The sequence below is a fragment of the Amblyomma mixtum genome, chromosome 1, assembly GCF_055824585.1.
Source record: "Amblyomma mixtum isolate Tamu chromosome 1, ASM5582458v1, whole genome shotgun sequence".
Lineage (NCBI taxonomy): Eukaryota > Metazoa > Arthropoda > Arachnida > Ixodida > Ixodidae > Amblyomma > Amblyomma mixtum.
The window spans coordinates 150,291,818-150,316,218 of NC_143012.1; the positions used below are offsets into that span (position 1 = coordinate 150,291,818).

General features: G+C 45.7%; 1 protein-coding gene across 1 annotated transcript; it reads left to right on the plus strand.

Annotated features, from left to right (window-relative positions):
- Positions 1-20,507: 20,507 nt before the first annotated feature.
- LOC149367949 (uncharacterized) lies at positions 20,508-24,201 on the plus strand. Its single transcript, XM_089568225.1, has 2 exons — positions 20,508-20,609; positions 23,838-24,201. The coding sequence occupies exon 2, from the start codon at positions 23,840-23,842 to the stop codon at positions 24,074-24,076; it is 237 nt and encodes a 78-aa protein (XP_089424351.1). The 5' UTR covers positions 20,508-20,609; positions 23,838-23,839; the 3' UTR covers positions 24,077-24,201.
- The last annotated feature ends 200 nt before the right edge of the window (positions 24,202-24,401 follow it).

A 24,401-nucleotide genomic window follows, 5' to 3' on the forward strand; every position in this document is an offset into this window, starting at 1 on the left:
GCCTGCTTTTTGTGATTGGCTCGTGTGGCTCGTACTCCTTTGCCAAAGGAAAAGCTAGCAACATGGCTAGCGGCATTGTTTACATCATGGAGGGCAGGAAACATGGCGGGAAACGGTTGGCATAAATGTATTCTGCACGAAAAAACGGCATTCGCACTTGCGAGACATTAGAACTCTTCGATTTTCACAGGACATGAACCAGCAGCGATACGGGTTGTAGCATAAGGTTCAGTACGATGTTGCATAACCCGTGCCCGAACCGGACCTACCCCAAACTTTTTTCTCTGTGTCGTTCGCACTTTGCGCGCAGCAACTCAGTGAAAACACTGACATCCAAGGCACATCAGCGTGATATTTTCGCAGGATATCCGGATATCCCCGGCAGATCCCGAAATAATGTGGGGACACCCATACAAATCACTTGGGCCACGGTTTCTGTATCCCACGGAGGTCCGTCGTATGTCCTTCGGGATCTACAGGGGACCAGATATGGATGTAAAGGTCATGCTGCATTTTTCTCTTTAACAGGTCCCTAGAAATGATAAAATAGCACACGGCAGGACAAAAATGAACAATATTCTTATGCAACCAAAACTTTATCGGACATCTGTGAAGATCACATCTGCAGGCAGCCCTCTGCAATACTACCTGCGTGTTTAAAATTGTAAAGGCCGAAAAAAATTTGGCACACATCTGAAAAATTTATCACTTAGGTTCCTGCACAAACAATGACTGCGAAGAAAAATCATGACAGCGTGCGTTCTGTGATTTCATCCCAGCCTTTTTTGTGTGCGCTAGGACGTACTATGTCACTCACCGTTGCGAACACTGTACAAGCGTTGATGAGCACCGCGGTATAAGCACGTGTTGAGCCCACTATGTGGAGCACGAGCCACGAAAACGCGCGCTAAAGGTGACGAAACGTCTAAAATATAATGACTAAGCTCCAGCATTTCTTCTGTGGAGCCCACATCAGTCTCTCATCTGGTCAGTCTCTCATAGACAAGGGAAGGAAAAAGAGGGGCTTCCTATGACATTCATGACAGAAGCCAGCAGTTACCGAAACTAAGCAGCGTAAGCATATGCCGCTGGTTGGATCCGAGCCCACGACCTCCGAATTTCGCCTCCGTTGTTCTGTCAACGGAGCTACGGTGGTGGTGGTGTTGAAAACATTTATTGCGAAGCGACAGGAGGTATGTTTGGATCAGCCCGTAAGGGACTGATCCTTGCAAGCACTAGGTGGAAGTCCTTAGTTTGGGACCCCAGTGCCGGTGGCCGCCGCCCGGGCGCGCCGGACTAAGGCTTGTTGGGCCTGTAAGTCGTGGCAGCCGAGCAGGATCGGCTCCCAGTCCTCCTGGGTTTGTTTGGCAATGGGGGAATAGCCGGGTTGGAGGGGCAGGCCCACACCATGCATGTGATAGGTGTCCAAGGACACCGCTCTACAACGGGGGCAGCTGCCGAAGGAGAGGTCAAAATGTTTTAGTGCTACGGTGACGGCTGTCCAATGTTCTGCTTTCGAGGGTATTTACGAGTAGTGTAATTGAACCTTAAGAGGTTTTACCAGCGCCATCCTCGTCCATAGCGACGAGGAGGTCGTGGGTTCGGATCCCACTGGCGGCATGTTTTTTCTTCTGCTTTGTAATCAATTATTTTCGAAATAATTGCCCTATTAATCTCTCATTGATGACCGCTGCAAATAAAAAAAAAACAGATCCCGTATGTTCCTTGGCTTCGGTGATTGTTGGCTTCCGTCATGTATGCCGTAGCGAGCCCCTCTTGTCCCTTCCCTTGTCTGCTCAATAGTTTAACCAGGGCCTGGATTCTGGCAGTCTTGATGCCATAGGCAGCACACAAGGTTCTTGCACAGCTCCCACCCTCACCGTTTGATCACCTTCCTACATGGCACTCGCGTTAATACAGAACGTACTACGTCCACCGCTAAGGGCAAGCGTGGCGCTCGTGAACACTCGCAAGGTTCAGTTACACAACAACTGGATAGCTCCGAAAGCAGAAGATTGGACAGCCTTCGCCGTAGCTCAGTTAATAGAGCTCGGACGTGAAATTTGAGGTTCGTGGGTTCGGATCCCACCGGCAGCATATGGTAGTTATCCAATCCGGGTTATCCAATCCGGTTATTCCATCTGGGGTTATTCAATTATGTTATCCAATCCGTGTTTGACAAAAAACTATCAAACTCTGGTAGTGTTAAAAAAGGGAAGTCTGACCAGTATTTAGAAAAGGCAAAGCACTTCCTTACACGCTGAGAGGCCCTGTTTAGCAGGAGGTTCGCACAATGCAAGAACGAGAAGTTCTGAAACAAGTCCTGCAGAGTGACGGGGCAACGAGGCTGGAGACTGTACCGAAAGCAGGTAAAGCGGTATGACCTTCTGGAGACTTCAAGGTTGCTCTTAACCAGCCTACAAAGACGACCACTATCCGCTACGTCTAGTAGAAAACATCTTTGCAGTACTAGTAGGGGGGAAAGTGCTTACGGTGCTCGACAAGACCGCCGCATATCAGGAAATTCAGGCGCATGAAGACTCATAAAGTTACTCACAACTAACACACACCGAGGGTTGTTCAAGCAAGTGCGCATGCCTTATGAAATTTCAGTTGCACCATCAGTATTTCAGTGCATCATGGATAATAGTCATAATAACAAACGCCTTTATTTTCTAGAAGACATTATTAGATTTTTAAAACAGGTTTGCCCAAGCCATAAAGGCTTGTAGGGCAGTAACCTGCAGCCGGTGAATAGCAAGGATATTGCAATACCAGTGTGAAAAAAAGCAAACAAAAGTAATCTTAATAATAAATAGGAACGAAAAAGCAGCTTAAGTTACCGACACAAGAGTTCTTAAGAAACGCTTTAACTGTGACAGGGAACAAACTCAAAAGATATAATCAGGCAGATAATTAAAAATTTTGGGTATATAATAATTACCTGTTGAAGGGCCATAATGAGTGTAGCAGCGAGGTACCGTAAAACGAGGGAGAGAGAGAGAGAAACTTCAATTAATGAAGGAGAGGTCTGCCTGGTATGGGCCTAGCATGCTTATGAACGAGGGTGATGTCGAAAAGATGCTCAGTGGGCTCGATGGTGAAGTTTGCTACTTGGAGATGCCCTGATTGCGGGAGGTTCGCTAGACGAAGGCCTCTCATTTGGAAGCAGTGCTTAGAAGGTTCCGGTGCCATGGATTTCGACTAAAGCAAGAGAAATTGAAGTTTCTTTGAAGCCACAATGTGGGAACGACCGGCATCCGTCCATATGCAGAAAAAGTGGAGGCAGTGAAGAGAGCATCAACTCCAAGCAGTCAAACAGAGCTGAAAGCATATGTGAGCATGTTAACATTTTATTCAAAGTTTATTGCCCAGATGTCGGCCAAACTAAAGCATATGCGCTGTCTACTGCAGAAAAATCAGCCTGGAATTGGTCACAAGATGATAAGCGTTGTTCTGAAGAAAGGAATAAGTGGCTCGCTCAAGGTAGCGTCCGAACATTCAATGATCTGTCAAAGCTGCTAGGATTAGCAGCGGACGCATCTGCCAACGTAGTAGGTGCTGTGCTATTTCTTATAGCTGACAGCCACGAAAAAACCAATACGCACATCTCGCGAATTCTCAGCAAAGATGATGCAGGGTATCCTCACTTGGAAAAAGAGGCTTTGACAGCCGTATTTGTGGTAAAATGATTCCAAAAATACACCTTTGACCGTGAATTCACACTCTTCGAGGACCATTTGGCGCTGAAGGGCTTACTAGGCCAGACAAGCCCATTCCTATACCTGCAGCCGCTAGCATGCAATAATTGAAAATGCATAAAATATCCTGTATTGCACAGTACGCGTGATACAGCACGATGTCTTTTAAAAACGTAAGCAAGGTGGCTGTTCCAAGAGAGGCTGCTCTCGACATACAAGCACAGATGCTTTACTACAGATGAATACTACAGTGGTCTACAAGAGTAAGATGAGCAATCAGAACAATGCAGAACGAGACGGTAGTCATGGGTTAACCTTTTCAATGGATTGTGGCAACAAATTATTTTGTCTTAGAAAGTTTTATATTAATTACGTTGTTTCGAAACCTGTCCATAGCTTTTGTCGCAGCAGACTGTAAAGGCGTTATCGCGTCATAGTATTTATTGGCAGACATTATAATCAAAATATCATCGCCGTATTGGTAAAGAGAAATAGGTATCATTTTGTGGAGGCAATTCACATAAATAATAAATAATTGCGGACTGAGTTTGCAACCTTGAGGTACACCGGTTTTAATCACAGAGAAAACGCTGTGAACTTTCCCAACTGAAAGAAGTTGACGCCTGTCTTGAAGTTTTTATTAACGACCAGAAAGCGCTCCAAAATCTCAACAGAGAAACCTTATTTAACAGCCGACCATGATGGCCACTATCGAAAGCCTTGCCACAATCAAGATGGAGCAAAATTGTTTAATAACATCCTTTTAATACTAGAAACGGTAAAACACTTTTACTCTAACTTACTTAATAATACTGTTACAGTGTAAAAAGCAGACTGTTCGTTATATTATATTCTAGCTGTCGGCACTAACTACATTTCTTTACGTGTAGTTTTCGGAATATGGGTGCTTTTCACCCGTTCAGCCAAAAACAAATTTAATTTTCATCACTCCACGAAGAACACTGGTAGCTAATTAAAACTTGGTATTTGCATAAAACAAAGAGTGGCAGGATTTCATATTTCAAAAAGAGGTCATGTGTGGGGGAACAGTAACATACACCAGCAATGCATCTCACAGCTCTTTTCCGAAGGTGCAACTTGTACAAATTAGTGACACCCGTATTGGCTCAAATAGCGCAGCAATATTCTAAGTAATATAGAACTAAGGAGTTATAAAGTGAGAGCCTAACTTTGACAGGAACCATGGCTTCTAGACCATCAAGGCACGGCTTTCCGGAATCTGCCTGAGTCCTGGCGCGTCGTCCAGTCTTTGAGGCGATGCGCAAGCATTAAGAACACCACCACAAAAATGGACCGCGTCGTGGCGTTGAGCCCTTAATCCCCGTCCTACTTTTCGCGGAAGGATGATGCGCGGAGTCGGAGTGGGCCGTTTTTAGGACATTTGTCAAAGAAAAATAGCCTTCACCATTATTCAATATCTATTCGCAGAGTTGAGAACGCATTCGATTCGTTTAGAATAAGATGGAAAATACAGTATTAGATTTGTTCGAATAATCGGAAAGAAGGATATTCGATTCGCTATTCGAAACACTGCTATTGTACCTCACGTATATTGTTGTCCACGTCCATCGGATCACATCAGCACTCAGAAGAAGGACACTGCAGAACGGCGCGCTGCGGTGTGGGGGCCACCAGACTAACGCGTGGAAGACGGTAAAGAAGGCCAGACGGCATCTACAGGATGGAGCGCCGCGTTTAGGTGCTTGTGCACGCGTGCGTAAGGGTTCGAACAGTTGCGGGCATTGTGCCCCCTGAACTTTGTACGCAATTGTCGAGAGGTGCCGTCGAGCTAGCGCCGAAAAGGTGGCGAGGAGAGAGGCGAAACACCGGCTGCTGAAGAGTGAGCCGCCCCGCCATAGGGTGCCATCCGAAATGGCAGCAGCCTGAGTGGAACTGCAGTGGACATTTGCATAACGGCCGCGGCTGCTAAGAGCGGGCCGGGACTCTCTGCCTTCTTCGCATGGAAGGAATTCGAAGAGGCGTGAAGAACGACATCGACCACTGATAAATTCAATGAGTGTATACTAAACGACGGTGAATAATCATTATCGTGCCGACTGAAAGCGGCCGCAACGCTACAACACGTTTGCTACCACCAACGCAAGCGCGCCATTCTGGTTCCCAAGTGAGCGGGCGCACCTAGCGCAGTCAGCCTCGCATGCGTATCACCCCACATCCATCTGGACAGCAGGTTCCAGGAACGTCCTCTTTCGTCGAGCGGCGTCGCCGAGTCGACCGCAACTACTTCAGTAGCAGCCGCAGAGCAACGCGTGATGCCTTCTCCTGCTCGCCGATGCTGCCTTTTGCTCCCTAGCTTGCCCTTCCGTGGGTGCTGCTCAGTAGCGGTGGTGGTAGTTACTTTGGGGAATTCTGGGGGAGAGGATACTGGGCGCGGGTTATGCCATCCTTAGTTGTGGGATCACGCTTGGCGTCCAGGGGAGGGGAAGGGAGGACAAGGGAGGGGGGGGGGGACTTCTCAGTGGAAGAAGGAAGAGTGCCCCGAATCGTATACACGAAAACATGTGAGTCTCCCGCGGATGAAGGTGAAGGGCGGGGTGGGTAACCTCGAAACACAGATACCAAGAGATGACAGCAGCGATGCCACGACTGCTGATAGTTTATGACGAAAACGTTTATGGGTTACTACGACATCTGTCCCTTGTCGTTCGCACTTGCGGGTTCAGAGCTCAGGACGCGCGAAAGGGCCGTGCCAGCTGCCCGAAAACATCTTTATTTATTTTATTTATTTAGCAAATACTGCCGGCCTGTGTTACAGGCCTTAGGCAGGAATGGGGTACAAACATATTGATAAAAATGACAAGTACATTGCAAAAGAAGCAGATATCGAACAGAGCAAAAACCAGAACATACAACATAAAATCAATTACAAAGGCATAGAACATGATGACATCGAACCTGGCAGCAAACGAAGGTATCGGACTTGGCCCAAAACAAGGATACATAAGAGCCCTATACATCCTTCAGAGCTTGTAAAAATAAATTCACCGATTCGCAATTGACAACATCAGCAGGTAAACCATTCCACTTAATGAGAGTATGGGGAAAGAACGAATACTTAAAAACATTACTTTTGCATGAAAACGCGGCAACTTAGTATGGTAAGAGCGTGTAGGGTGTCGAGATGTGTGCTGAACTAAAATTCCTGCCTCTATTGTTAGTTTATTGTGATAATACAGGTAGAATAGCTTTAATTTTTCACGATGACGTCGCATGGCCAGGTGTTGAAGTCCTGCGGTTTGCAGTAGGGCTGTTGGGGAAATATTCCAACTGTAACAACTCAAGATAAACCTAGCAGCTTTGCGTTAGACATTTTCTATTTTAAGTTTGTTACTTTCGGTCCAGGGATCCCACACTGCTGCAGCATATTCCAACATTGGCCGAACAAATGTTTTATAAGCTAAAAGCTTTATTTCTTGTGTGGATTGTGCCAGCGTTCTTCTCAAGTAGTGCAGTTGTCTTAGAGCTTTTTTTATATATACGATATGTGCTCGTTCCATCGAAGGTTTGAGGCTATCTGAATTCCTAAGTATTTAAAAGCGTTGACAACTAAGAGGGGCTCATTACTGAGGGTCTTTTTACTGTAGAAAAAGACGCATGTAGGGAGCGTGCTCTAGGGTCACTTCCTTCTGGTGTTTTAAAATCTCTTTGGAACCCCGTGGGAGCGATGATGGCTAAGGAGAAAATATCAACACTTGCGCAGTAGTGTGAGCAGCTTCCACTCTCCAAAGAGAGTAGGTGCCCTACTTCGTCTGACCAAGACACGACGCACCACTGACCCGCGAACGAGGTGGTACGTGACGTCTACCTTCCGCTGCTTGTCGTTTGAGCCTGGACCGCGATGGTGGTGAGCGCAGCATGGCGAAATATGTGCTTGCCTAAGTCGCCTATCGCCGCCTGCAAAAGTGAAGTTCGGAAGAGGGGGCGATAAGCGGATTGGACATGCGCACAGTCTTCCTCCGTACGTACACCAGGCACGCACCCAACTGAGCGGAAGGGGGATCTCACGGTACGTCTGGTCCCTTAGCCATCGTTTGAGTCCAAGGAGAGCGTGTTTCGCGCTTTACGCGCAATGCCCATCGTGTAGCGGTCAAAACGGCTAACGAGGCGTTTTTCTTTTGAAATTGCCAAGTGTACGGACACTGAAAGTGTGAAATCAGAATGTGGAGGTCATTGCATTAGTACGACTGGCAGCCCCACTCAGACCACTTTCTTCGGTAGCGGCGATTGTTAATGCGCTAACCCACTCAATGCCTGTCACCGTCGCGTCATAGCGGCGAATTAAACGACGGTTACAAAAAGGAAACAAACCGTATTCTTGCATACTACTGACAAACGCTACGCCCTAAGTAGGCTTGCGTGACATGGCTCAGGTTTTCACGGAAGTGCAATAAACTCTTGCAATAAAAAAAAAACTCATTAATCTCTTAAAAACTGGGGAGCAAGAGTAGTACATAAGCACCTTCGACTTGGGAAAAAAGAACGCCTGCTCAAAATACGGAGATTTCGGAATGCTTATATCGAAATACATCATCACGCAAGATTCACCAAAGCAGGAGACAGTAAGTCAAAACGGACGCGGAAGCACCGAGTGCTGCTGTTTTGTGCAGTTTTATTTGTATGGTTCATACGTGCAAAATTCGCGAATCTTACCCTTTTATTTTGGGCATTATGAATGCAAGATAATTTTACACAGGGCTACTTACAGTTTCAGAAGAAACAGTAGGGTAAGAGTGCGGGCCAGTTGGTGATTCATTACATATAAATACCAGCGCAAACCAGCAAGACACACGACCACTTTTTTTTTAAGCACTTTTTTTCACGCATTAAACGTCAGTTAGAAGTCAGCGCTTGTGTTTCCTCGTTCTTCGTCGTATGTCCTGCTGGTTCGCGCTGGCATTTATATGTAATGAGAAGAAACAACGCGTTACTGCTCATGGCAGACAGACTTCGAGAGGGACACTGACCGACACTGAGAGACAGCGCCGCGTTTATTTACCTGCATACACTGCACCGGATGTGCCCTTCTCCTTTCCTTGCAACCAGTTATTTTTCATCCGTCACATTATGGCGCGAAATACCGAAGTTTCCGTTAATACCAGGAGCGAAGATTCCTCAATTAATCATTTCTCCAATGCCTTCTTTCCGCCCCGCCCAAGCGTGAAAGTCAAAGACCAAGGAGAATTATACAACGTTTTCACCATCACTCTTGGAGGTTAATATTTATTTAATATATGTTACATTTAGGGCGGCTCCATACTTGGCTGCACGCAGAAAATTGCGCCGCTTATTTAAAGCGGAGCTATTGAAAATGCATTTGCTGTATCTTTCTTGGACCGCGTTCGTTCATCAGAAAGCCACGGATTATAGAAGCTTGTTGGTATGTTTTAACCGAGTGATAAATCACCGATGAAGTAATACAGTGAAATTTCGATTCGCGCTTTGGCATAAGTATGATCTTAAAACAATTTGAATTGTTAGCGCTTCGGTAGCTCAAAGCCATATCAAGAATGTCACATTTTTATGTCACGGTTCTTCTGTGGTACTACACTGCGGCAAAAATCCGGGGGAAAAATCGGCCCCTGAAAATTGTACTTTTATTTAAGAGGTGCGCTTCCCTTAAGAGTAAATCGCATCTGGCTTACCCAGCCGACCCACTATTATGAAATAGAAACAGTGCAGAGCCTAAGAACGTCAGATGAGATTTGGAAGGGGCATAAGCGTAGTTCTTTTGCCAGGTTAGAAGTTGATTCTTAGGTGTGCAGCTAAGCTTCTCGAGAGGAAACCTTCCAAGAAATCGCAAGAAAGAATGCATTGCCTGCAGTGCCTTAACTTGGGCATTGTTACGGGGAGGAATTCAATATGAAAAATATACACATACGTGAGTATGAATACAAAAACCAAAGGTAAGGCAGAAGGTATGAATATCGTTTTGAAAAGAGCTATGGTCGACAGTGTGGACTACCTGACCCAGGCTAATATATATTGTCACGGCTAGACAGTCGGGACGGCCAGGACACGCTTTGCTGCGAAGCACCAGGCAGCAGCGGACTCCCGAGGGCACCACACAGAAGAGACGACGAAGACAACACTCCCCGCCACCATGGCTAAGGCTAGCCAGAATAGCGGTGAAGGCAGTTCGGCCGGAAGACGGCGCCACGAGAGTGCCCAGGAATGTGGCAATATTCCCATTCTGATTAGTTATTTCCTGAAATATCATTTCCACATTTGCCTCCAGTTAAACAGATACAACCGTTCAATTTCTAAAAATTAGGACTAGAGGTTTGAAGTCACATTTTTGCATTTAGTCTGAACCGATGGCAAATGATCTGATTTTTGTCAATAGACAAAGCGCCGGAACATTTGTTAATTTCCCCGCCGCGGTGGCTCAGTGGCTACGGCGCTGGGCTGCTGGCCCGAAAGACGCGGGTTCGACGCGGCGGCTGAATTTCTTGAAGGCGAAATTCTAGAGGCCCGTGTGCTGTGCGATGTCAGTGCACGTTAAAGAACCCCAGGTGGTCGAAATTTCCGGAGCCCTTCACTACGGCGTCTCTCATAGCCTCAGCCGCTTTGGGACGTTAAACCCCAATTAACCAACCAAACCAACATTTGTTAATTTATTATGTTATTAACGTAGGAGTCTTTAAAATGAGAGGCGGTCACACGGGGAAATCTGAACTTAGATACTTAGGTCTCATGGTTCACTGCTCTCGAAAGAGTAGCGCAGTGAGTGGCCATAAACCTGGAGATAGTCACAGAAATAAGTCCAGGATTCCTGAACATCAGTTTTAATATTTTGACGACTATTAACTATTGTATGCTAATGGTATGGAAACAATGATAGTAACGGTCCGTTCTTCTGATGCTTAACAAAATCTTTCTTTTAGAGTTTGTTCATCGCTCGCCCAAAGTAGTTAAAACTGCCATAGAAAAGCGATGGGGAACGTTTTTGATGATAGCAAAAACGTTAACAAAATAATGCCGGCCTGCCGAGAAGCGATCTCCGGCTGTACTGATTGTCATAGAGAAATCTTACGATGTTTGAAAAGAACTGCGTTAATAAGCAACTTACTCTCGAGAATGGGCTTGCCCCCGAGTTTCTGAGTTTGAGGCTTATGTGTCGCCCTCTTGTCTCCGTGCTTTGTGTGTTCCCGCACTGCGATTCAGCGAAAACGCCTCATTTTGTGTGGCGGATATTAGGTTGTTAATATAACTTATTGATATATGAGCGATATGTTTAGGAAGGAGGGGCTAGCCGCTTTTATCCAGTAGAAAATTGGTGCGATGGGACCTCAAGTGAAGGTTAAGAGGCCGTTCCAAAGAATCTGAACAGACATTCAGGTCAGAGAAATCGCATGACCATGACTGATGGCCATGGCTGACGCATGATATGATAAGCACAGTTCGCTCCTGTATTACCGGTATTTTCGGTTCTTTTTCCCTCGAATCGTACACAGCGCTGTCAAAACCTCATTTCTAGTTTACTGCATGCTGAAAGAAATATAAAGTAATATTGAATGAGCTCATCTTTAATGAAAATAAGGCATGTATGCCGTCGAATATGAATGCCTTCAGCCCGTGGGGTAATGATACACACTGAAATAATTGTCATAAGTATTTCATTTTATCTGAGAGACTCTGAAAGTTCGGTCGGATTTTTCTCTATTCTGATACATGGAAGGTGCAGCGGGAGACCCAATAAGAATGCGAATTTGAGGAGAAGGGCTAATGTTTACTGATTGATTAACAGTTTGTGAACTTCGTTGTGCGGATTTATTTCGCAGGCAATCAACCATATGAGCACTGAATGAACCGGAGCAGCAGTTAAAAATCGTAATTTTTCACATTTATTCCCTGCTATCCTCCATCGATTGCCCAAATCTGCTGAATAGTTTTCAGTTGATAAAGCACAGCAGAGAGAACAAGCTGCTTTGGGAAATTTCTACTTAGACGGCTAGAGTGGCAAACAGCGCCAGTTATGGATATACGGGATATAATCTTTCATATCAGCACATTTTGTAGCAAACAGCTACGCAGTAGCACTGGAGGTCGAGCTGGCATCTACAGAGAAGCGGAGTAATCAGAAACGCTTTCGTCAGGTAAAACTTATTCGTGAGTGACAGCATCTTGACTGTCGAACCTCGCATATCCTTGTAGACGCTCTAATGGTGAGGTGTGGCAACTTTCCTGTGAATTGAGCAACTGCGAGTCGCGAACTGCTCAAGCTTTGGGAACGTGACCGCCATTCTCTGGCTCGCACAACGTTGATAGGGCGTCAGCGGAGTCGAAGCGTGCAAATTCGAAAGATGAAATGTAGTAATGTAGAGCCTGTTAAATACATGCTAGGTAAGCGTAAAGGATGTAGCGACAGAGCACCTATGGTAACAAAGGTCGGCGCGGTATATACTGCCGCATTTAAACAGGTAATCGAATGGCGGGGTAACAAAAAAAAGCCCCCCCCCCCCCCTTCCTCCCGCTCTTATATGACAAGCCATGGCGCAACCTTGCTTGAACAGCATCGTGATAAGTGCCACGTAAAGACATGCGTCGATGTCCATTGCTCAGAATGTACGGTGAAAACTGCCTGCAGTAAGATACATATCGTTTTTCCGGCCGACGAAGACAGAGCAGGCATGAGATTGACAAAGAAATAAAAATAATAGCGTCGGAGAACGGCCCGTCGTTCCGGATCATCCGCACCGGGAGTGAAGAGTAATCTTTCGCAACAGCGCATCGCCGCACCTTTTCCGAAGGGTAGCCGAAAGCGGAGGCGGCGGAAGACGGGGCTTCCATCCTGCGGATGCCTAGGACGGCCCGGCCCGAGAAGGCTGAGAAACGGTACAAACAGAGTAACAAGAAACGGAAAAAAAACAGGACGCGAGGAAGACGAAGAAAAAAAAGAAAACTCCCACAATAAGCGCATCAGGCGTCCGGTGTCCGCCTCCGGCGACAACGACCACCAATTTACTGAGCCGTGTATCAATGCTGCGCTGGAATAGAGAGGTGTGCGAAAGGTGTCTTCGGGTTACCGCGAACGCCACGCACATGGATCGCCGTTTTGCGAAATATTTTTTGCATGTAATTCTGGCTCTTTCACGGGAGCGGAAAGTTACTTCTTTCCATCAGTGGCCAGGAAGAAATAGAATGGAGTCTTACGTCAGTTGTCCATTTGCGGCCGTTTCTGGTCAGAAGTCATTACGCTGTCTCGTGTCTGCAGTCTCGCCTCTTCACTCTTGTTTCTAAGCGAGGTGGATGGCTTGCTTTGTAGGACAAGGGAAACTGCTCATTGAGCTATCAAGGTCAAGGAGATCATCATGTTTTCTTGGACGACAAAGGAAAGAGAAGTTGCGAACTGCATTCAATTTATTGCTTTTCCAGCAGAAATCGTTGCGAAATGGCAGCTCGAAAGGTGCTGGCAAGAGGACGGTTAGCGAGAGCCGTGTGTAATAGTTTTTTTGTTATAGCGAAATCCAGAAGGGGGAGGGGGGGAGGGGGCTGAAATTTCGTCTTGTGAAAACATTTATTTTTACAGTAAGAACTTCTGAAACGACGCCATGCTTTCTACCTGATCAAAATCTAAATATTAAAAAGTACTGCTCAGCTCAATCATTTGCAGAATCATAGGATTTATAATTATTGGTTGCTAGCAAACCTGTTGGCAGTATATGACTCATTTTGTTCGTAACAATTTATAAAACGTGCAATGATTAATACGTAGAGGTGTGTTGTGTACACGCATTCTTGACTTCGCTTTGCCAGAACCCGGTTCATGATAATATTAATATTAACTTACAGTTAGTATGCATTATTACATTTTTTTCGCAGACCGCTTATGCTTGAATGGCTCGTCGAGCTCTTCTCTGCGATCACTTCGAGCACGTCAGTGGTTCTGAGTTGAGAAAAAGAGCTCAAACCAGCCGGTTGGCTAAGACTGGACGAAGTATCGTTTCTACATAAATCTGCGAGAAGTTTTTATAAATATGCGCAGAAGGGCGTATATTACGAAATAACGGTCGAGAACAAATATATTATGCTATTAATTTTAACATACTAGTTGAATTTCTCCATCACCTGAGTTAGTGAATAGGTATAACAGTCTAGCAATGAATGAGAGGCATGCGTAGAATATAACCAACCCTATATAGCTTTCATAGATTACGAGAAAGCATTTGACTCAGTCTAAGCCTCATCAGTCATGCAGACATTAATCAATTAGGGTATAGACGAGTCTTATGTGAAAATACTAGGTGTCTATAAGGACGGTACACCTACCTTAGTCCTCCATAAAGGCGGCAATAAAATTCCAATAAGGAAGTGTGTGTGGCAGGGAGACACAATCTCGCCAATTCTGTTCACTATCTGTTTACAGGAGGTATTCCAAAGCCTGGATTGGGAGCAGTTGGAGATAAGAGTTAGTGGAGATTACCTAAGTAATCTGCGATTCACTGCCTCGCTAAGTCGCTCAGGGGATGAATTTAAAGCCATGATGAGTGCTTAGACAAGAAGAACCGACGCGTGGGTCTCAAAATTAGAGCGCAGAATACCAAACTAATGTTCAACAGCGTCGGATGGGATGACTGGTCGCGCAGTGCTGGAAGTGGTAAGGGAATACGTCTACTTGGGGCAGGTAGTAAACGCAGATGGGGAGCAGGAGAGTAATTAGAACAATAGATTGGGGTGAAGCACATTTGGCTGGTTCTTTACGATCATGAATGGCAGTTTCCCAATATTCGTCAAGAGAAAAGTATAAAACAGCTGTATCTTATCGGTACTCACACGCGCTGAGTAAGCGCGTGTGTCTTTCTTCAGTCGTCCTTGTTATCTGCGCTGCTTTCCCTCTTTCCAATAAACTAGTCAGCCCAAACTGCCACTCTGCATCAGATATGTGGAGGCTAACAAACAGGACGTTCAGCTTCAATTTATTAGAACGCAGGGAGGTACGAAAAAAATGATGGATGTAATGTGAGGGCAGAGTGCGTAGTCGAAATGAGATCCTAGTCAAAATCAGTAAAAGTAAACGGGCCTGAGCAGTGAGTACAATGCGAAGGCAAGATCACCGACGGTCGTTAAGGCTGAAGGACTGGAAACCAGAGAAGGCAAGTGTAGCAGGGGGCTGCGCAATATTAGGTGGGCGGATGAGATTAAAAAGTTTGCGAGGATAACGAAGTCACAGCTGGCACAGGAGAGGGTTAATTAGAGAGGTATGAGAAAGGCCTTTGTAGCGCAGTGAGCTTAGCTAGTCTGATGATGATGATAATGACATTACTTTCCTAAAAATTACGCTGACTGCCATTCCATTCATTGTAATTATTTTTCAGAAAAACCAGCGAAATTAGACGAATTATTTCCCAAAGGTAACGCAACTGCAAGCAATTATTTTTTTTGTTGTGTACAAACAACTACACTGGCCAAGACCTGCTCAAGTGTCAGATTTCCTGAATGCTGCTGGGCGCGAAACACAAGAACGACAGACACCGATCGACAGGGACGGGCGCCGTCCCCGTCGAGCTGTCTCTAGTCGTTGGGGGTTTCGCGCCCTGCAGTAAAGTTGAACCGTCACTATTTCGACCAATCAAGACGTGTGTTTGTGGTATCTTAGTGCCTTTTGCCGCAAGAACAGGTGAGTTTTAAAGTTTTCATGTAAAAGCTTGCTCTGCTTTGCTAGTACAAAGGCGAAACTTTTGCTGACACCACGGGCAGTTCTGAATGTTTTGTGGATGTAATTTCTAAAGTAATCAGTTAATTTTGTCCGACAATTGCGGCTCTGAGATTACGGATTTACTAGAACAAAAATAATTCATGAGCGTGCGTATTATCAAATAAAAAAGAAATCAAATTTCTGTAATTACATAAGAAATTTATTGCTTCCATATCTGCACTGGGACAGCACCTAGTGCTGCAATGCTTGCATCTCTGCGAAAATCAACTCGGAGGAGCAAGGTAAGACATATTATTATTGTTCGGTGTTACGAAATAAAAAATAGCGAAATAAAAATGTCGAGCAGATGTATTTGATAGCCAATTTTTAGACCGTGGTGTTTCATCATAGACCGTGCCTCAGTTTTGCAACGTCGGCGGCGCCGTCCGCTGCAGAGACCTCTATCCTCGTGCACGGGGTTGCGACCGAGTACTGGCAGAGCGAGCACCGCCTTGTGGGAGCTTTGTGTGTGTGTGAGAGAGAGAGAGAGAGAAAGAAAGAGAGCGGCCCAACGACCTCCGGACGGAGCTGTTGAGAGAGCTGGCGCCGGACGGCCAGCCAGAACAAGATGCGAGGCGACAGCTGCTGCCAAGCACGCTGCCTTCGGAAGAACACCTTATCCCGACGCCGTCCCAGAATTAGGTCCAAGTGCTGCGGAGTGAAGGAAATAGGCGCCACATCCGCGCGTTTCCAAGAACTCACGGGAACAAATGCCTCACCTGTGCGAAAAAAAAATTTGCGGGACCAGCGCCGACGAATGACCCGGTGGGTGAGGAGTTCCCGAGAAAAGAGGAGTCAATCAGGTGGCGCGGTCGATACTGGGAGAAGAGATAACGGAAATGGCAGGCCATGCTTAGAAAATCCAGTTTCCCTTGTAAGGCACATTGAAATACGCTACCACAGAAATGGTGTGGTTTGGGCGCCCAACTTCTTGTACTCTCGAAAGCAAAAAGCCTTTACCCGACACATGCACTTACTACACGGATGCCAGCCAGAGAGGGGAACGGACTCTTACTGCCGTAGTAACTGAAAACTGACACAACACGGATCTACATCCGCACGTGCCCTCCGCTATATATGGTGAAATAGCGGCCGTCATGGAACCCATTACACTTAGATTAGACTAACGCGACAACGCCTCAGTCCAGACGGAGTCGAGACGTATGCCACGTCTTCCTGCTAGGGCATGTGCCTATTCATACAGATCGCATTTTCTATCAATAAATAAAAGAAAACGAACTTCTACAAATCATCATCAAATGAATTCCTGGCAACGAAGTACCAGGTAAAGACACCGCGCACAGTTTCACCCGAACTGCGATTATCTATACCTTCCATACCCGTGGCCAGAAACCCAGGACACGTGTACAGCACGGAAGCCATATCCTAAAGACAGATAGAAAAGCTCTACCTACCCCTTCCTCCTCCCTGGGATATTACCCATGAAACCTCAATACTAAGCCGAACACAGGCCAATTCTTTCGCACACACACTCTGTGGGAGTACTACAAAGTTCAAGACTACACCCCGAATACGCTCGCCGCGATACATCCAATTCTTAATCCTGACTGCCTGAATGACTGGCTCGCTCTCATAACCGAACACTGCGTCACACTTCTTCAGGCTGTTGTTAAATACGTCCACAAGGTCAAGTCAAGTCAAGTCAACTTTATTCCAGACATGTAAAGAAAATCACATGGCTGAGGAGGAGGGGAAAAAAAGCCGCAATATTACGGCTTGACAACGTTCCCTTCCCCCAAACTACATCGGCGGCAGGGATAATGAAAGCGTGTAAAGCATACATACAAACATACAAAACACTTAGTTCACAATTTGAACATTACAAAAAAGAAATCGAAATAATAAGAATGTACGGTTTATCCGCAACCGGAAAAGCAATGAACATAATATATCTTGCATGACATACAAAAAGCAAAGGTGCTAGTCGAGTCCTGGTGACGGCCACGGTCCCCAGCCCAGCGCAGAAAAGTTGAGCAAAATTTATTCGCTATCTCTCAAGAGTGGCGTTCTGCTGGTGACAGGCCAGTGCTGACTTGCGCGTGAGCCCTCAGCCAGTCTTCTATCAAACGAACATGTCGCCAAAATTCTGACTTGAGTACCTTGGCGATTCTTCGCGCATGACCCTATAAAACGGCTCAAAAGTCTCGAACGTGGTCTTCCTGATTTCGCACCCGGTCTCGCGTCTGAGGCGATATGAAAGAACTCTGGACTTGCAGGTGGTGAAAGAGATAAAGGTAACGCTTATGATTTAGCCAGACATATTCATTATATAAAAACTCACTTTAGCCATCACAAATCCGTCGTTGGTACATAAAAAGAAATAAAAGTATCGAAACTGAGCACGGCGAAAAAAAATTTGCTGCCACGTCGCAGCGAACGCTCGAAAATTCGCGTTATACTCTCGTAGCCACCCTATAACGTTTTCTACACATTATCCGCCAACGGAATTTGTCACTACAACGTGTTACCAAGTGCGAGTATAAATGACGTTCAGGACTCTGTTGTTAGTATGTGTAATGAAATCGCGCGGTTGCCTCTATTTATATGTTGCATTCTCTGTTCTCGCTGCTTACTTTCGCCTCACGCTAACACTACGTCACTGTTATAACCCGTTCCCGTGCTGCAGGTATGTATGAATTTACGAAAACAAAAGGAAATGATAAAGGGCAAAGGCACAGCCAGAAAACAGCCTTTAGAAGAGGCAGGACGCCTGCGTACTCCAGAAAAAAGGGAGAAAAGAAAATATGTAGAAGCAGCCAAGAGAAAGACTGAGCTAAGGGGCTAGACGATGACACTCACAACACGAAAAACAAAAAAATCCTGAGAAGAAAATTTACTCCATTTGTCAAAAAGTGCATCTGAAAGCTGTTTTACTTTTTCTTTCATCAGTACAACTTTTCATACTGTGGCGTAACAATTTCATGAAAGGTGGCAATAGCAAAAACAAAAAGATGACCTTCGCAACTGAAGAGTCAAGTTTGTTTATTTTTGGCCATATACTCATACATATGTAGTGGGTCTCGCTCATGCTAAGGTGCGCTAAGGGCACCAGGCCGGGTCTTCGTTCAACGCACCAGCCTGTATGCAGCCTTCGCTACCGCTCGGGACGCACACACGAATAGAACATTTGAGCCAACGGGCCTACCTCTGCTAAAACTAATTTAAACAGCGGGCTTCGACATTACTCTTTAAACGTATGATACGATGCGTATAGGCGAAAAGGAGAGAAAGAGCATCAACGGAAAGCGCAGTACCGGGAATTCATGCGCCGCTGAGACCTTCATGCGCCCCAGGGCACCTGCTTAAGTTTACCCATATGAACAGCACATATGTGGTATACATTTTTCTTGTTTGTACCCAGGCACAATTACAATATCAGGACCGACAAATAGATAAGCCTGCTTCTTTGCCTCCGGCTTTTGGCTTTACTTTACCGGAGAAGTAAGCAAACATGTAAGCAATGACACTTCATGCTATTGATAGCGCTTGCAAAAACTGTTTTCGTGCCAGTGTGCTCCACGAAAATGCTTTCCCAAGTCGCCGTCGTGCGAGCAGGGGTCGCACCATTTATCACGTTCCACGTCCGCTTCAAGTAGAAGCAAAGCCGGAGTTCGTTAATATATGCGCCAGGTGAAGGGCTTCGTTCGCCGGTTGTTTATGCGCTGTTTATTACCGCAGCCTTGCTTGTGTACATTTGCATTCACGGGGGAGTACTTTTACAAGGCGCACAGCTAGCAGGCAGCAGTACCCCTGTATGCGTGCGTGGCTTGCTGCAACTATGGTGCGTGCTCTGGGACTTCAGCTGGGCGAGCTCTGTTCACGTGCCTTATGGCTTCCAGCACAATTAAAAGATGCAGGTTCAGAGGGAAGGCAAATCTCGAAGCCGAATGCTGCAGTGCGCCTAAGAAGCCTACCGGAATTGCTTTTTTTTTTGACATTGCACGTATTATCAAATTTTCAACCATTACTCTTACACATACTCAAAATCAGGCGTTTGAAGTGCAATGCCGCGCTGTAAAGGTAGTTTTAGACTCTTTAGCTGCTCTACACCGTGCTTTGTGCGCAGAGTTCAAAGTTTGCACAGCGACTGGGTCGTTGCGTTACATTGCGAAAGTTGCTTACGGGTGTCATCCACCTGCCATGCAACAGTCAGAGCTTTTCTTTGCAGTTTTCATTAATGTGACTCTCTGAAAGGCGCCTTGAACGATGGACGAACGCAAGCTATCATAAAAAAAAAGTTGCGGTCAAAGGTGGACTGAGCGGAAGAAACGGGAGCCAATTAATATGCACTAAAGCTCTTCATGCAGTAAAAAACTGCATCATATAGTGCGTAATTCTTGATTGTTGATACGCAGGCATTTCGCGAATGCAAACACTGACTGGAAAAACCACCCGTTTACCGTTTCGTGGACGTTAAAACATTTGGAAATAAAACGCCAGATAGCGTAAATGTATGAAAGATGGTTTGGTTTAGTTTATGGGGTTTAACGTCCCAAAGCGACTAAGGCTATGAGAGACGCCGTAGTGGAGGGCTAAGGAAATTTCGACCACCTGGCGTTCTTTAACGTGCACTGACATCGCACAGTACACGGGCCTCTAGAATTTCTCCTCCAAAGAAATTCAACCGCCGCGGCCAGGATCGAACCCGCTTCTTTCGGGTCAGCAGCCCAGCACCATAACCAGTGAGCCACCGCGGCGGCGAATGTAAGAAAGAAGCAGCCACATTGTTTCGTCTGCGAAGTTCGCCTGTTTTCTACTGTAGGCAGCCCGAACATAAAAAAAACGCACATGTAAAAAAAAGTGCCCCGGCGTAAGACAGCAAACAGGCCGTTTAGGGCGCATCGTGTAGGTGTGTGCGTGTCTCTGTGGTACGGGAGATGGGTGGAGGCAGCGCAAGAGTGGCTCCGTGGTGCGGCCCCTCCTTCCCTCTGAGGCAATTTTCGCCCTCTCGGGTGCGTGACCGAGACAACTATCAGACCACCGGATGATGGCCACAGGGGGGCTTTCCCTGCGGCGCGACCTTGAGACGACCACAGGCACGAGAGCGGGCTCGTTCACGTGTCCTGTCATTCGCCATATAAAGCCCGGCTTCGCAGACGCTGGGATCATCACACACTCCCTGAGCAGCGTGAGCATCATCAGAGCCAGAGGTGGGTTTGCATGGTGGCGACTGCCTAGTAACCACTCTTTCTTTGTTTCTGCCGCAAGCTACTGCTTCAAAGCTAGCTTGTTTCAAAGCACTACGACGTTCTCAAGATGTCTCTGGCGTGTTTATCAAGAAGTAGATTGTGACGGTTCGCTACAGTTGGTCTGGCTATAAGAGTAGTCAAGCACTTTGGAGTGTAAAAAAAATCTTCAGTAAAGCCATCATCCCGTGCTTGCGACAGATCAAGACGTTTTTGTAGGTTTCAAGTGGCCGACTTCTTTTCATTTCATGGGTACTATACAAGTTAAGCAGAACGACTTTTGGTTGTCCTTCATATGTTCTGGATGTAAATATATCCTGAACTTCCAGTCCGCATGCCAGCCTCGGTACATATGTCTTGCAGCCCTATACTGCACCGCTTGATACCAACGCCGGCGCTTAAAAAGGCACAAAAGAGAAATCCATCGAATCGTTCTAATTCAAAGTTCATTCTCTTACTTTTTTAGGTACGTTAACATTTTTTCAACAGTAAAAGACGCATTCATGCCTGCGAAAACGGAGTTTAAAAACTTCCCCGCCCCTCTATTCAAACTCGTGCCGTCTACACCGAGGACTCCGTGATTACAGTCTGGAAGTGACTGGAGGTTTAGCATAGTTTCTGGAATCCACGAAAAAATTCGATGTAGACGCATAGAGCTTACTGCCAAAAACAACCGGTGGTAGTGAAGACCTGTATACCGGTTCCTGGTCTTTTCTAGCTTGTAAAAGCTCCATTTTCGGGTGGAGCGGTTTCATTTTTGTCTGTAGAATGCAGTAGTCTGTCGATACAGCTAGGTCAGCTTCAAATAGTGCCCAGTGTCACTTAAATGAGGACATGGCACTCCGACATCCGAACAACATGTTTTCGGCGCGTTTTATGGACTCGTCATGGTAGAAACTGATTCAATATGTCTCGCTGCGGCATCCATTTCCACTGACGCTGTTGACCTTACATGAGCCATTTCCCGGGATCCATTTTCCAGGCGGTGCCTCCCAGTAGTGTGACGAAATTTTGTCATCCTGTATCTTGCCAGGTTATGATCCATATTTATCACTCTATTACTCTCACGTCACTTAAAAACTGGCCAGCTGCGGTTTATGGAAACAAAAGATTAAATTGGGTGCGCACAAAAAACTTTAGCTAACTTCGCTCTGGGGAACTTCTTCGCGACTGCGAACAAGTGGTACGCTCTCGTAGAAACTCAAAACAAACAAATACTTGTTTTACGAAGCTCCCATGATACGTGTTAAAGGCTGCCAATCTCATTTTACTTATGACCAGGATTTGGGACGTTCTAAGTGTACCGCTATTACTGGTGCACCATCCGCAGCCTTGTGAATAGTCCACACGCCATGCATAGAATAGCGTCGGATGCCTAATAATATATTGAAGTATAGTGAAAGAAAGTTGTGTAGTCCGCACCTGCAGATAGTCTCCAAAGTAGAATATTTTGTGTTTAAAACATGTTTAGCCCTCAGACGCGATCGCAGAATTTGTGGTTTCTATTTTTATGGAAGTTTCTTATATTTTCATACTTAAGTATATCAGTCTTACTGAAATATATGCGGCAAATAAATAAATATGGATATGGTGTGGTGGCCGCCGCTCGCAGAGGGCAGGGTTATTTCGAGAGATATGGGAGAGGCTTTCGTCGTAGAGTGGGCGTAGCGAGGCTGGTGATGATGATGCTGATGATTTCAGTAAGTGATGATTTTCAGGGCCAGCTGTGCATGCAAGTAGATGATTGTGTGAAATGCTCCAAAGACTCTGTAGAGATTTTTCTGCAGGAATATTCTCGCCGACTCTAAGCTTAATAGCTATTCGAAAGTTTCAACCATTATTCATTGCCGCAAATTACACTAATAGGTTTTAACTTGATTGTATACTTTTATAGCTCCTCTGCCAAACTTATGCACTTTCCTTATGTATTCCTGATGGGAGGTCCCCCAGACAGTTTTCACTTTGGGACCTCCTACTGTACTAACTTTTTTATGAAACTTACAACTCATTTGTATTTCGTTTTAATAAACCTTCAAACCTTCAAATAGGCCGTCTCAGTTAGCATGCCTTCCGATGTAGACGACTAACCGCCTAAAATGTATTTGAGGTAGTTTGGGCTGCTACCTCAAAGCTCTCCCTAATAAACTGCGCGGTTTCACTAATTATCTGAGTTTTGTCGCTTTCAGTTGCTGAGTGTTTGCATTTTTAACAGAGCTATAAAGGTTTGCTGTGTTCTGTCCAAAAAAGTAGGCGGGATTTTTGTTACAGCCAATAGATAATTGCCGACCCAAGGCGTTTTTCTCCGGCCTGTCGCTCACATTTTGCGAAAAAAGGGTTATCTACTCCATTTTTTTGGAGAAATCTGCTTTCAGAAATACTTGTTCATTGTTCATTGTAAGTTTTATACCTTACTGTAACATCTATCTCACATAAATGCACTGCTCAAGAGTAAAACCATGGCCGTTTGTCTCATGATATTTCTTGGAAACTACTTCCCTTATACCCTGAGTCGCTTTGGGACGGTAAACCCATAAACCAAACCAATTTCTCGAAAACTTGAAAACTGACGTTTTAACCTGTAATGCCCCTGACTCGCTGATGTGTGAACTCTGACTTCTTATAAAAAGGCTGCGGAGATGGCGGCGAGCTTGATTATAGATACTACGGAATCTGCATGTGATGAATCATTGCAGTGATCGCTGCAGAGGTCCGCTTGTCCCAGCTTTAAATAACACGCAGCTGAGTATCGCTATGACATGACTAAGCAGAGTACTGTGTGCCAGAAAAGACCCGAACTTATAAATGGCATCAGTTTCCTTCCCAATCGCTTCGCATGTACTGATTGAAAGCTGCATGAAGCACTACTGTCACGTTTCGCGCACCACCGAGTGACAACTTCTGAACGTACTTACTCGAAAAAGGCAACATATCCGTGTGAAAAATACGTGAAAGTGTTTTGACGTTTAGTTGTAACGGAAGATTTTTCTGTTGTTTTGGAGTTCTTCTCTAGCACTGTAGTTTTCTTCTATAGTGCTCTTCTGTAGTTTGTAGCGCTATTCAGCAGTGACTACACAAAGTGTTTTTGCTACTACAAAGACTTCTGTTGCTACAAGTTCATGGGCGAAAACGATGCAGAGAATCAATTGTGACGACAAAAAATATGCTTCCTGACTGGCGTCTTTTCATATGCAGACATGATTGCCGTCAGCAGCAAGTCCGTCCTCGTCGCACTCGTTGTGCTGGCCGCCCTGTGCAGCCTGGCCGCCGCCCAGTTCGGCTACGGAGGATATGGCGGCTACGGTCGAGGCTACGGAGGATATGGCGGCTATGGACGTGGATATGGAGGCTATGGCGGCTATGGACGCGGCTATGGCGGCTTCGGCTACGGACGCGGCTATGGCGGTTATGGGCGCGGCAGCTACTACGGCTGAGCAAGATCTGTTCTCGTCCACTGTTTCTCACCACATGGAATCGGAATCCCATCTTAAAACATTTTTCAGCGATGGCTAGCCATAACAAATGACTCCCATCGAATAAATTCATTTTCTATTCGCACTATATGACCCAGGAGTGTTATGTACTATGGTATACATACATGGACCGTAACTCTTTATGATAAAATTCTCAAGAAATGAAAAAAAAAAACATGAAACAAATGTAAGGGGAAGCCCGCACCAAACCAGAGGTTATCGCAGGCGAATCAACTGAAAAGAGAAGAAAGGGGGCCCACGACCAAGAGAAAATTAAAAAAAAAAC

Coding starts and splice junctions, on each gene's coding strand:
- LOC149367949 (XM_089568225.1), top strand. CDS start 23,840: ATGATTGCCGTCAGCAGCAAGTCCGTCCTCGTCGCACTCGTTGTGCTG.